Raw genomic sequence first — 14282 nt, 5'->3', positions numbered from 1 at the left:
TTAGGCATGAGTTTCTTCAATCTCAATACCATTGCCTTTGTGATGATCTTGAAAAGAACATTGCATAAGCTGATCGGCCGGAACTACATAATCCTCTCTGGCTTTAGAACTTTCGGTATGAGAACCACCATGGCGTCGTTCATTCCTTCTGCGAGAACCCCAGATTGAAAAAACTCCAGCCCAAACCGAGTTACTGACGCCCCCACTACATCCCATGAGTCTTGATAAAAAACAGGTTGATAGCCATCCAGCCCTGGAGCTTTAAACTTACCCATAGATCTCACTGAAGTTTCGACATCTACCTCCGAGAATGGTTCATCTAGTATCTTCATTTCATCTCGAGTGAAACCGGTAAAACCATGCTGAGGGAGCTTCTCCGTGTCGTGAGGTAGATCCTCCGTTGAGTACAGTCTCTTGTAATAATTTATTGCTAACTTCTCCAGCTCCTCCGGGTGATCAATCCAACGCCCATCATCATCCTTGAGCATCTCAATTTTATTTCTCTTCCGCCTTACAATTGTGCTCGTATGGTAATACTTTGTATTGCGATCCCCAAGAACTACCCATTTTTCTCGTGATTTCTGGTACCATAGCACTTCCTCTTGTTCAAGAACAACATCCAGCTCTTTCTGTAGAACTGACTCCCTCAACAATAGCTCATCCCTTGGGTTTTTCTCTAATTCCTCTTGAATATCTTTGAGCTCCCCAAGAAGTTTCTCTTTTCGTTGAATCACATGACCGAAGATCTCCTTATTCCATTTTTTAAGCTTTGCTTTCAAGAGTACCAATGCCTCTGGAGTACGCATTTCCCCATTCCAAGACGCCAAAAGGAGTTCTCGAAAACCTTCGTGCTTCAGCCACGCAGCTTCAAACCTAAAGGGTCGCCTCCTCGGATCCCCTCTCTTCTCTGGTTCCAGTTGCACGTAGATGGGTGCATGATCTGATGCTAGAAACGGGAGGTGAGAAACCACCGCCTCCTGCCATCTTACTCGCGCCTGAGCATTGCATAGAATTCTGTCCAAACGCTTCGCCACCAAATTACTCGTCTCCTTCCTTCTTCTCCAAGTGAACGTGTTTCCTCTAAAACCCATGTCCACCAAAGCTAACTCATTAATCCAGTTCCCAAAGGCCAAAGAGTCTGATGAGAGTCTACCATTCCCCCCGGTCCTCTCATCTAACCTCAGGATCGTATTAAAATCTCCACCAACCAACACCGGATCATCAATATTCTCCATCACTCGTTTCAACTGTCCCCAAAGCCCACTTCTGCGACTAACTGTGGGAGCAGCATAAACAGCAATAAGATGAATAATCTCCACTCCAATCACCACCCTAGCATGTACAAACTGATCTGACGATTCCAAGACCGTAAGCACACCCGCTTGATCTCTCCACAAAATCCAGATACCACCGCTCTGCCCTCTGGCGTCTACTCGAAAGGAGTTTTCAAACCCCAAACTCTGACAAATCTTCATCGCTTTATCTCCACCCTAGTGGGTTTCGAATAACGCAAGGAAATCTGTGTTGTATTTCTTCAAAATGTAGCAAATAGATCGTCTGAAATTGGGTTTATTTGCCCTCCGGCAATTCCAGAATAAGCAATTCATCATCATTCTTATGTCGAGGTAAGTGTGAATTACCGGGGCAACCTGTCATGCAAGGGGTAGGATTCCTCCATCACCCTGCGAGTTCGTCTGTATATCAGCTTCTCTCTGGTCCATATCGCTGATAATACTATCCATTGCGTTCTCCAACTCTTCATCTCGCAACCGCAGAGGTTCTGGCAACACCCTAATCCCCTCCATGCTCTCCAGGAAGTCACCAGCTGATCTTCCTGCATCTATGTTCTCCACCCGAAGCCTTTTCCCAGACTCCGAAAGACAGATCTCCCCCTTTGTTGGACCAAATACTAAACCTCGAACGGGCCTACTATTTACCTTCTTGGGCCTTCCTCTTCCTCCCTCCGCCACTTTCTTGTTTCCGACCCACTTCTCCTTTGTCAACACTTTCGACACAGTTGGCCCATTTGTTGTCCCGCCAAAGATTACAACTTCCTTCTCTATCAAGGTTCCCTTGCCTTTTTTATTTTGGATATTCATATCTTGGTTCTCCTTATCTCCCTCACCAGCCACTACATCCTCCTGCAATCCTTCCATGTCAGTAACCCTCTCCAGGCTTCCATACTTATTTGACACCTCAATATTCTCCCTTCCCTTCAGTCTCGGAGTCTCTCTGAGATTCCTATTGACCTCTCCACTTGCTTCACAAATCACGACATTTACTGCCCGAAGCGTATGAGTTCCTTTTCTTGATCCCCTTGCTTGAGTGAACCCATTTTCTTGCAATGGTGTGGCCAGTTTAGTGACAGTTTGCACCGTCTGTATTGAAAGGTTGGCCACTCTCTCTGCTATTGTTTTTGGGCATCCATGAACTAAGTGCCAGTAAATTCCACACTTTGAACAGATTTTGGATAGTCCTTCTGATGTGCCCTGGATCGTAGACCCGGGCCAGGATGGTGCACAACTCGACCCAACCAAGGTTTCCCCATCGGATGAAGCAACCATGGTCGAGCCAGAAGCTAACTTTGGACGAGCTGGACGAAGTGACACTTATTTGGGCGAGCTGGTCGAGCTGAATCGAAGTGACACTTATTTGGGCGAGCTGGTCGAGCTGAATCAAAGTGACACTTACATATCTGAGCTGGATGAGCTGAGTGAGCTAAGTGACACTAGTTTGGAGCTGAATGAGCTAAGTGACACTGAAGATGGAGCTGGTTTAGTTGCTGGGCGAAATGGGCCTTTTTCTGTCCAAAGAAAAATTCATAACAAATTCAATTTGGGTCGGTTTTACACCAAATTCGACCAGGCCTTTGCTGATGGTCTCCTGCCCATTTGCATCAAGAAATATCAACAAAAGGAGTCAAAGTCGTGATCATCCAAGAGCCATTCAACAACACACTTATTTCTAGTCAAAAGTCTTAGTCTTTGTTTATGTTTTCTAAGTTTCTAGTTTTCTACAAAACTCTTAAGTCTTTCTTTGACTCATTGTACTATAAATATGTAAACTCTGCCATGAATAAAATCAGTCTATGTTTTTGAGTTTATTTCGTTTCTTCTCTGAGTGAGAAAGAGAGTTCTTTAGCTAGTTCATCGGTTTGAACCGGCTTGTTGATTTGGTGGTCAGCCAATCATCTTTGTGTGTCGTTTGGTGGTTATCCAACATACTACATTTGTTCTTAGGTGGTTAGCCTTAGATCGTAGGTATATCAAGATTCATTCCGCATCTCTTGCCGATCCTTTCAATCCATCTCAGTTTCAGAAGTGTCGTTTGCCTTCTCGGATCATATCCAACACTCAGCTAAAGTGATCCTTCCTTATTTTGGTTCTATCAAGTGGTATCAGAGCCACTTTGGCTGGTTTGTTTTCATTCTTCTTATCATCTTCTCATATCTTCATCATTTTTCTTTTCTTATTTCTTTTTGGATCCGGGCTGTTCCTTTACTCCCTTGTGATCGCCAGTTATTAAAAAAAAAAAGAGAAAAAAAAAATCGATCAAAAAAAGAAAAAAAAAGTAAAAATTTTGGCTTGAATCACTTCTGAAGAGAAATCCAGGGGGAGTGGTGGAAGAGAAACCCTGCTGGCTGAAGAGAAACCCAGCCTTAGGACAGTTAAGGCGGATCCACACAAAAATCTCTTCATTGTTCTTTCTCTTTTCTTTTCCCACAAAGTTTGTTTTGGGTTTTGACTGCTGATTTTTTACTGCCTATCATCCTTTGAACCAGTGAAAGAACTCTGAGTGACCATCTAAAAATCGTGAGCTAAACACTTGAGAGTGTGAGGATTTTTTGCTAACTTTGTTAAGTGTTTTCAGGATGTTTGGACTTCTCAAGAAATCAAAACCACAACAAGACGTCTACTTTCCTTTTAAAACTGTTTTTGAAAAGGAGCAATTGATTTTTGATAAGAAACAGTTTGCTTCTAATGGGTTTGACTTTGTGCAGAAACAAAAAAAGAGACAAAACAGGTGCGATGATAAGAAGTGGGTCAGAAGTGGTGATCGTCCCTTCACCAAAGCCAAGAGAAGCAACTGTGATGTGCCTGATCAGAACGAGCTTCAGACTTATGCCAGCTTGGAAAAGATGTTGCATAAGGCGATTCATGTTGTCCGGCAACTCAAAAAGAAGGGAAACAACAACACTTCTTCTGCACCAAAACAACAAAGTAATTCTTCTTCTCTTTTAAATTTTGATTTGAAAACTAATGTGTTGTCTTCTGATAAAAGCAAGGCTGTGAAAACCACAAGCAAGGCTCTTTCTACCAGGTGCTTCAAATATCATAGGATCGGTCATTATGCCAACAAGTGCCAAAAACAGAAACCGTTGGTGACTTTGGAGAAAGTTGAAACCGAGCCAGAAAAGGAAGACCCTTTGCCAATTTTCGATAACTATGCACATGAACCAAAGGAAGGGTCAGGTGGAGAGCAAAACTGTGGTCATCAAGAAGAACCATCTTCCATTCACAAACCGGACCGAACTCAAGGTGAGCAACGTTCTGATTATGGTTCTTTTGCATATAATCCTTTTCCTTTTAATGTTTCAGATTTGAGGACAAATCTTTTTGAAGAGAGAGGGAATGATGTGCCCTGGATCGTAGACCCGGGCCAGGATGGTGCACAACTCGACCCAACCAAGGTTTCCCCATCGGATGAAGCAACCATGGTCGAGCCAGAAGCTAACTTTGGACGAGCTGGACGAAGTGACACTTATTTGGGCGAGCTGGTCGAGCTGAATCGAAGTGACACTTATTTGGGCGAGCTGGTCGAGCTGAATCAAAGTGACACTTACATATCTGAGCTGGATGAGCTGAGTGAGCTAAGTGACACTAGTTTGGAGCTGAATGAGCTAAGTGACACTGAAGATGGAGCTGGTTTAGTTGCTGGGCGAAATGGGCCTTTTTCTGTCCAAAGAAAAATTCATAACAAATTCAATTTGGGTCGGTTTTACACCAAATTTGACCAGGCCTTTGCTGATGGTCTCCTGCCCATTTGCATCAAGAAATATCAACAAAAGGAGTCAAAGTCGTGATCATCCAAGAGCCATTCAACAACACACTTATTTCTAGTCAAAAGTCTTAGTCTTTGTTTATGTTTTCTAAGTTTCTAGTTTTCTACAAAACTCTTAAGTCTTTCTTTGACTCATTGTACTATAAATATGTAAACTCTGCCATGAATAAAATCAGTCTATGTTTTTGAGTTTATTTCGTTTCTTCTCTGAGTGAGAAAGAGAGTTCTTTAGCTAGTTCATCGGTTTGAACCGGCTTGTTGATTTGGTGGTCAGCCAATCATCTTTGTGTGTCGTTTGGTGGTTATCCAACACACTACATTTGTTCTTAGGTGGTTAGCCTTAGATCGTAGGTATATCAAGAGTCATTCCGCATCTCTTGACGATCCTTTCAATCCATCTCAGTTCCAGAAGTGCCGTTTGCCTTCTCGGATCATATCCAACACTCAGCTAAAGTGATCCTTCCTTATTTTGGTTCTATCACCTTCATACGCTACAAAATATCTCTCACCATTAATCAATACTGTCCCTTTCAGCGGCTTTGCAAGGTTAACTTCCACACAGATTCTTGCAAAACGGGCTCTTTCAAAGTTCAGTGTCGTCAGGTCTACACGTATTGGCTTCCCTAACCCCGTGCAATTCCCATGAGGATCGATCTGTGGTAAAAATTCACTGGGATGTTTGTTAATCGAACCCAAACTGGTGTTGTAACAATGTCATCTCTCAAGGGGTCGAACTCTGGCGACCAAGCTCTCACCATGAGGTAGCTACCAAAGATCCTCCATGGTCCTCCTGTCAGCGCCGCCAAATACTTATCCTCTTTCTCAAAACGCACCATAAAGAACTGCCGGGGTAGGTCCATTACGTACATTGCTCCCTTCGGACTCCACAATTCTCGTAACTTCTTACTCAAGGCAGCGATCGCAACGTTCCTCCCCAACACCCTAACAATCATACACTGCTTCCACATCCCATTCATCGCTTCCAACACTTCCTTCCCAATCGTGATGGATGGTTCCCCATCCTCTCCATTCGGGAATTCTACTCGGAGTCTTTCCGTAACAAACGAATCTTCAATCAATCTCTCCGGTACCGGCATACCCCCCTCTGTCGTATTCACTACCTTGGATACCCAAGAAGGAACCGTGTCCGGCGGGTCTCCTGGTGGTCTCGCTCTCTCCCCCACATCCATCATAGTCGCATCCTGATCCCCAGATTTTGGAACCCTAGTTTAACCTGTCGCCAGAGCCTTAATCCCGCCGCTCATATTTTCTTTTTTTTACGGACAATAAAATTTCATTTTTTTTTTCAATATAGCTATAATCAAACTCTGATTAAGTTCTTCGACGACTCTATTCATAATAAAAAAAATATAATTGTGATTTGTCAGAGAAAAAAAATCTCTTGTTTATTAGATGAAAAACCAAATCTTAGAAGATCACATACGTTCTCCTTTATAACACCAACAGAATATTAATCATAATCTAACGAGACTAATGAAAACTAACAATAATCTTTAGCCTCTTAGGTTGAAACATATACGTACATATACGTATTCAACTTAAGACTTATCCTTATTTAAAGAAATTAAGAAGAATTAAAAAGAAAACTAAAAGCCAGATAGAAATCGAACTTGTTGATAAATGTGTTATACTTACCAGTAGATAGTTTAAGAGAGAACTGAGAAAGTCCAGAGAAACCCTAACCAGAAAGTACCAACCTCAATTATACTCTATAGTCTCTCAGTCTCTTAATCTCTCTCTCTGTCTCAATGTAAACATGCTAAACATTTCCTATTTATCCACGTGTATATATACCTTTTTGCTTCGATAGAATATTTGTCATACTTGAATCAACTCTCTCTTCTTTCCCTTCATCAGATTCTCAGCTTTTTCCCAGTGAATTATAAGCCAACATTCTTTAAATTCCTTTAATTTAAATGGTTAGCTGTCAAATAAATAAAAATTGAAATAATTCATCGTATTACTTTCAGAGAAACAAATATAATTTATAAATAATTTTGACCGTAATTTAAATTGCGATGAGCTGTAATTTAGAATTTAATCCCTTTTAAAAAGATTTTGTTTTTAAAAGGTAAGAAATCGACAGAAGAAGCCACTGAGAAACACGTAGACTCTGGTGATAAGCTTCTTCCATTCGCTAGTGATAAAATCAAGAAACATAAACATAAACTATGTAACCGAAGAAAAATAAACGAAGACGATCATTACATGCGTGAGTTTTACCTTCCGTTTTTTTCAGTTAAGGTCAAGGTGATGCATCATTTTCATCGGTTGTAAAGTTTCGCTCCTGGTGCTTCTGATTGTGCATTTTTTGACTTCTTGTGGAGGTGTTTAGGTTTTTTTTTTCTGCAAGCCTACCGATCTCTTTGGTTTTTGTCTGTGTAGAAAGTAGAAACTGATTTTAAGAACAAGCATTTGTAGGATTTTGTTGAGTATAATATATAGATTTAACTCGTCAGGGTTTCGATTTGAAAACCTATAGTCTTTGTGTAGTATGTCCGGCTAATATGCTCGTCTTTCATTATTATTTATTATTTATTTTCATTTTTGGGTGACACTTTGATGACGGGAACATAAACTTCTGCTAATATGTCTCCTCTTTCATAGCAATGGAAAATTACAGGAGGGACATTATCAGCCAGCTGCCAGATGATCTGCTCTTAAGGATACTGTCGTCACTTTCTCTTAAGGAAGTGATGGCAACGAGTTTCTTGTCCCAACGGTGGCGGTCTTTATGGAAGTTGGGGTCTAAACTCAAGATTGGTGATAAAGACTTCGACGACTTTCTTCTCAAATGGGTTTCCAGATCTTTGGCTATTAGTAACCCTCAGATTCTAAAGAGCTTGGATTTGAAGCTTATCCCAGGTAATGAATGTGACAGAAATAGTAACTCTTTTCATAGGTTCTCCTCTTTGGTTGAAACCGCAGTTTCTTGCGGTTTGAGAGAGTTGAGAATCGAGTTTCTTTACACATCCCTAGAACTGCCGAGTATCTTCTATGCATGTGGGACCCTCGAAACATTGATACTCTGCAGGCTACATCTCGTGGATGTTCCGCCTAATGGTTCCTTGTCGTCTCTCAAAACTCTTCGCCTTTTATCCGTCAAGTTCTCACGCGACGAATCTGTTCAGAAGCTTCTAAGCATTTGTCCAGTTCTTGAAGAGTTGGTTGTAAGACGATCCGGATATTCCAATGTGGAGATCTTCACTATCAACGTGCCTAGTTTGACGAGTTTATCGATTGATTATATACGTGTGGGATCTCATCAACCCACGGGTGTTCATGGATTTGTCATAAATGCTCCTTCCTTAAGGTACCTGAACATTAGAGACCGTCACAGTAACTATTTGCTGTTCACAAATATGCCGGAGCTGGTCAAGGCGAATGTTGAGGCTGTTTGTGATCAATCCGAGAGTCTAATAGGATCTCTTGCCTCAGTCCGTTATCTCTCTTTGTGTTCAAAATCTTCAAACGTAAGCTTTGTTAATTTGGAATCACTCAAGTCACAACCCTAATTGTTTTCTGTCAATTTTAATTCTACTTTGTTTGTTCGCTTCGGTTACAGATTCCATACCATGCAGGCACTTCCTTTGCCTTTCTTGAACATCTAGAGCTGTGTACTTGTTCTTCGGAGTGTTGCAATCTACTTTCCCGCATAATCACAGACCCCCTAACACTTCGAGTTCTCAAGCTTAAGTCGGTATGTAGTATTCAGTTTCCTTAATATGTGTGTGTGTTTTGCTTTTTTCTAGCGCTAACACCTACTTTGTGCATCTCAGATACATCGCGCCCATTAATGGTTCTTTGGAACAAGCAGACTTTTGTTCCTGAATGTTTGTTATCGCATCTCAAGAATTTGGAATGTAAACATTCAAAGGCACAAAGCTAAACAAGTGGCCAAGTATTTCTTAGCAAACGCTGGTCATCTAAAATTATCTTATCAACATGTTTTCCATCTATTTTTAATTGAATGTAAAATTGATTCGAACAAGAAGATCTTTTTTTTTATATTAAGTTCAACATGTCACTGAATTTGGAGTATTTCTTTTGGAATTTTACAAAAAGTGTTAAATTTGTGATAGTCAGCTACTCGAAGTGAACCGCGCTTATTTGACTATCCTTGTTGTTTCTCTTGCTGGTTTGTACATAAGTTTTATGATTACAGGTGGTGCTTGTTGTTATTTTCCATGACGGCCACCGTTTCTTACTTATAACAGTGATTGGGAAGAAATAATATATAAGGAATGAATGAGCTTATTTTAGTGTACGTTGTAATTAGTAATATAATAGAAAAATACATTATTTTAGAGAGAATTTACAAAATGAAACATATCTAATTTGCAATTGTCCCAATAATTTTTTTTTTGACCTTTTGGCCGTACTGGACATTCTTTGTCCTTTATAAATGAAAAAATAGTTTTATAAATATTTAAAATTTCAAAATATTAAGAGTATTAAAAGTATTAAAAACAATAATTGTATGCTTTTTAATATAAATATTGAAATTTTATTTTATTTAATTGACATATAATTTTAATTATGGTTATATAACTAGTTTAGAAAACAAATTCAATGTGTTTTACTATGATATATATTTGTGCTCATCTTCATATGTCTTTACCATTTTAGTATCTTACTATACCCGTCCTTTTGGCATTTGTGTTCATCTTCATATGTCATCACCATCCACTTCCCATATCTCTCTTCATAAGAGCGATAGATTCTCCATGGGCACTTGTCTTTAGTTCCACACACAGCCCCTGATTTAATTTTCCCCCATTTATTCACCTTAATATACCACCCTCCCTTCAAAGCATACTCAACTAATGCATCTTTGAAATATTCAACTGTGTCAAACACTTGCCTTAGCTCTAGGTGACCACTTCCTGGTTTGAATCTCAATATAGCCTCCTATTCGTCACCATCAAAATTGGGAGGCATGTTATGATAGTCAAAATCTTCATCAACAAAGCCATCAACATTTCTTTCTACTCGGATCTGTTCTTCACGAAGTTCCTGAACCTGCTCTTCCTCAGGATGATCTACTGAGTTCACTAGGAACAAATTAACAACTCCTTTCCACTCACCCGCTTCACACATCGTTCTGAAATCATCATCTCTAACATGGCTCAGTTTCTTTCGATCATTGTGATTCTCAAAAGGAAGCGTGTACTACAACTTTTGGACATATAATCCCTCCCCAAACTCATCTAATAAAGATGTGAACAACTCCTCTGGTTTGCATTCAATTGTTTTAATATCTCTACCAATGTAGCCAACATCACCGCTTCTTTTCTTCACCCAATATCTACCGAAACTAACATTAAATGTTACAATCTCGAACATTCTGTAAAAGAGAAGAGAAAATTTCAACAAACTAAACCAATTTCGGTTTCGAGTCACTAACAATCAGCAATCTAAACATTTTGTGAGGAAATAAATTACCTCATTTTCCAGTAGGCTAACATCCTTCGATGACCCAACACTCGTGTTCTCGTGAAAGACCTTCGGATCGTGAAAGACCTTCGGATCTTCAAGTTTTTGGGATTTTCGTGTTCTTGTCTAAGAGAGAGAGACTCGAGAGCTTAAGTCGAAGAAGAAGGGGCTAGGGTTTTTAATTTTAATTTTGCCCCAATTCAGAACGACGTCGTTTTGATTAATGAATCAAACGACGTCATTTCGTTCTTGCGCTAGAATAAATTAAATTCCACGTATAATCCTATTACGCATGGTTTAAAGTCAGACTAACAGTAAGTTAGTCAAGGTAGGATTTAATGATATGGATTGAAGTTTGGGTTGGAAATTTAAATAAAAACTTAGTTCAGGTATGGTTTCGCACTAATGTTTAGTATGGGTATGAAAATGCACGATAGAAGCAGTTGGGGTCGAAAAAGGCATTTTTTCCATGAAATGAAAATTAACCAATAGTTCATCAGTTTAAATCTTCTCGCGTTGAGTAATGATTTTAGAATATATGTGCTTTGACATAAGTCATTTTATGCAATTATTTTAAAATAGATGTTTTTGATGTCGAAGAAGGATTAATATTTTATAGAAAACATATTAGGTTTATAAAGTACAATAAGTTAAGGTTGTTACACAATTTTGTAGATTCACCAACTAATTCTGATCATAAAATCTTTTGAAATATCTTCAAAATGCTTACAAGATACATTAATCGAATATGTTGAAAGATACTGGCCCGGTTATATAAATCAAATATGCTGAAATTTAATGTATATTTCTCATAAATTTCGTGAAATTGTTAACAAAATATTTGAACACAGTGAACTCCAAAAACTATTAATAGGTAAGATCTTATAAATGAAAAAATTGGTTAAAACAGAAAGTTTATTATATATTTTTTTTAATAGATGTGTTATTATTAGGTAAGCTTCCCAGGTGATTAATTGATTGTTATGAGGTACAATTATTATGAACACAATTACTATAGATATTTTCTAATATATTGTATTAGGATGATATTAATTATCTGTTATGATATTCCCTGAAAATACTGATAATATATATAGCGTTTTTTAATGTATTGATATGTATAGGTTTGACATATTCACTATTTGAAAAATGTATAGTGTAATTGTTGTATCAATGATATATACCATAAGTTCATAACCGAGAATTTATAATACAATATATTAAATAAACCAGATTATTTTTAGTATACTAAACATATATAATTTTGCCTAGAGAAGAATTTCCATGTATATAAAATCTATGAGATGTAAAATAACAATTAGATTTCGTGAATGTACAGATTAGTGTTTATATATTTTGTTTATTTCAATTTTGTTGGGGATATATATGTAACCGGTTTAGAATAAAAAAAATTGGGACATTTATTGTGTAGCTCGTTCATAGATCATCATATTTAGTATTCATTTAAAATTGTTATCCTATTGAAACGGGATGGTCTAAGTTTTCTGGTTTGAAATATGAAATCGGATTAAACACATTATGACAAGAAATAAGAATACTAAATGATAGAGAAGATATACATAGCTCAATCGTATTTATTTAGTATAAATAATTAAACTATTATGGTAAATCAATAGAAATCTATTTTATAGAAATTAATAGTGAACCAATTTTTTTAACCCTGTCGAAATATTAGGAAGATACAATTAATGAATTCTCTTGGTTGTAAACATAGGAGAGAAGGTGTATTACATTTAAAAACTTACAAAACAATAGTTTGGTCCAAAGAGAGTTATGATAGAGAATGACATTATTTTAAAGAGAACTAGAATTGAATCTACATGTCCGTGTGGATATATTTTAATTTTTAATATAATAATTAAAATATAAAATATATTGTAAGTATATATATATATATTTTTTTATAACAATATTTATTTATGTAATTATTATTTTTAAAATTTTATATACTGGTTAATTGTTTTTGTTTAAAAATTTGTATTCTTGAAATATGTTTGTGTGACTAAATTAAATTAACTAATATAATAATTTGAAAATATTTTTAATTTAGTGTATTAAATTTTAGTTTTGTGTTTTTTTTACTATAAAAATCAAACGTAGTAGAAATGATACAACCAGTAAATTATTATTTATTTTGTTGTCTATGATTTAGTGTATTATATCATGTTGTTTCTAAACATCCTTCTTATGGCTCCACTACTGCCACATTCTCAACTAAACTCACTTGGGAGGTACTTCGGCCTGCACAGGCTCCACAAAGTTGGACAAAGGCAGTTTGGTATAAGGGAAACATTCCTAAGCATGCTTTCACTTTTTGGGTTGCTCATCTCAACCGACTTCCAACTAGAGAAAGGACAGCAGCTTGGGGGCAAAACAACCCAACTCTATGTTGTGTGTGCGGAGCTAGCTCAGAATCGAGAGACCATCTCTTCCTGCACTGCTCCCTCAGCGAGAATATCTGGAGAACTGTTCTTCACAGGTTTGGGAGACAACGCCTTTTCTATGATTGGTCTGAAATGGTTGCTTGGATATCATTGAACTCTGGCCAGTTCAGTTTGACTCTAAAAAGACTAGTAGCTCAGACAGTGATCTTCTACATCTGGAAAGAACGGAATGCGCGCCTCCACAACTCCATCATCTCCTCCCCAATAGTAGTCTTCAAACGGATTGATCGCAGCGTTCGGGACTCTATCTTAGCTCGCTCAACCCGCAAGAACTTCAGAGGTCTACTTTCACAATGGTTCACATTTGAATAGTAGCTCCTCCTCTTTCTAGTATCTTTGTTATTTGTAGGCTTTTTTCCACTTTTTTTTTTTGGGCCTTAGATAACGTTTAGCTCCGCCGAGCTGTTAGCTTGTAACCGTTCCAGTTTTGGTAAATAAAATTCACATTTTATCAAAAAAAAAACATCCTTCTTATGTGGAATGTTTAGGATTTTTTTGTCTCTGATATCAATTGTTGCAGCATCGTATTGGGGTAATCAGAGAAGCTGTAACCAAACTTTGATTAAGTTCTTCTATGACTCGATTCGTATAGCTCAATAGAGAAATAGAAATATGAGGCGATTTGTCAGAGGAAAAAAGTCTCTTGCATATTAAATCAAAAACCAAGTCTAAGAAGAACACATACGTTCTCCTTTTATAACACCAACGTAATAAAATCATAATATAACGTGACTGACAAAAACTAGCGATACTCTTAAGGTTGAGACATATATTCAACTTGCGAATTCTCTTTATTTAAAAAAAATTAAAAAGACATTGGTTGTTCTGTTCCGGTTTGGTTTCTGAGACCACCTCAAACCTAAGTAATAGAATAACCATTTGACTTTTAAAAAAAACCCCAACATTATTTCAATTCTTTTACCAAAAAAAAAAATTCTTTAAATTGAAATGATTCATGATGCTATTGTCAGAAAAACAAATCGATTATTTCATAGGGACTTGTACTACATTGTTTGTTCTTTTCCGGTATGATTTTCCAGACCATCTCAAGCTTGAGTAATAGAACAACTGTTTGACATTAAAAAAGAAATAAAAAGAAAACTCAAAATCTAATAGAAATCCAAGCTGTCAATAGATATGTTACCCTCGCCAATAGATAGGCTACATCAGAGAAGAACTACCCCGGAGAAACCCTAACCAGAGAAAGTACCAACCTCGATTACTCTTTCTAGTCTGCCAGTCTATACCTTTTTGCGTGGATAGAATATTTGTCGTACTTAAGTCAACTCTCTCCTCTTT

At 37.7% G+C, this 14282-nt stretch overlaps 1 protein-coding gene and 1 pseudogene across 3 annotated transcripts; one reads left to right on the top strand and one right to left on the bottom strand.

The window, feature by feature from the left end:
* Window positions 1-1624: 1624 nt before the first annotated feature.
* Window positions 1625-6920, bottom strand: LOC106413140 (annotated as a pseudogene).
* A 228-nt stretch (window positions 6921-7148) lies between these two features.
* Window positions 7149-9116, top strand: LOC125585402 (putative FBD-associated F-box protein At5g56560). 3 transcript variants are annotated; one of them, XM_048754399.1, is made up of 4 exons: window positions 7149-7294; window positions 7690-8555; window positions 8648-8782; window positions 8862-9116. In XM_048754399.1, exons 1-4 carry the CDS (start codon window positions 7291-7293, stop codon window positions 8877-8879), a joined length of 1023 nt encoding a protein of 340 aa, XP_048610356.1. In that variant the 5' UTR covers window positions 7149-7290; the 3' UTR covers window positions 8880-9116. The 3 variants fall into 3 exon arrangements, with proteins under 3 accessions (XP_048610356.1, XP_048610354.1, XP_048610359.1); XM_048754397.1 differs by lacking the exon at window positions 8862-9116 and having other exon boundaries at window positions 8648-8806; XM_048754402.1 differs by lacking the exon at window positions 7149-7294 and having other exon boundaries at window positions 7433-8555; window positions 8862-9115.
* Window positions 9117-14282: the final 5166 nt, after the last annotated feature.

The sequence above is a fragment of the Brassica napus genome, chromosome A2 (genome assembly GCF_020379485.1).
Source record: "Brassica napus cultivar Da-Ae chromosome A2, Da-Ae, whole genome shotgun sequence".
NCBI lineage: Eukaryota > Viridiplantae > Streptophyta > Magnoliopsida > Brassicales > Brassicaceae > Brassica > Brassica napus.
This window is presented reverse-complemented; position numbering and strand designations above follow the sequence as displayed.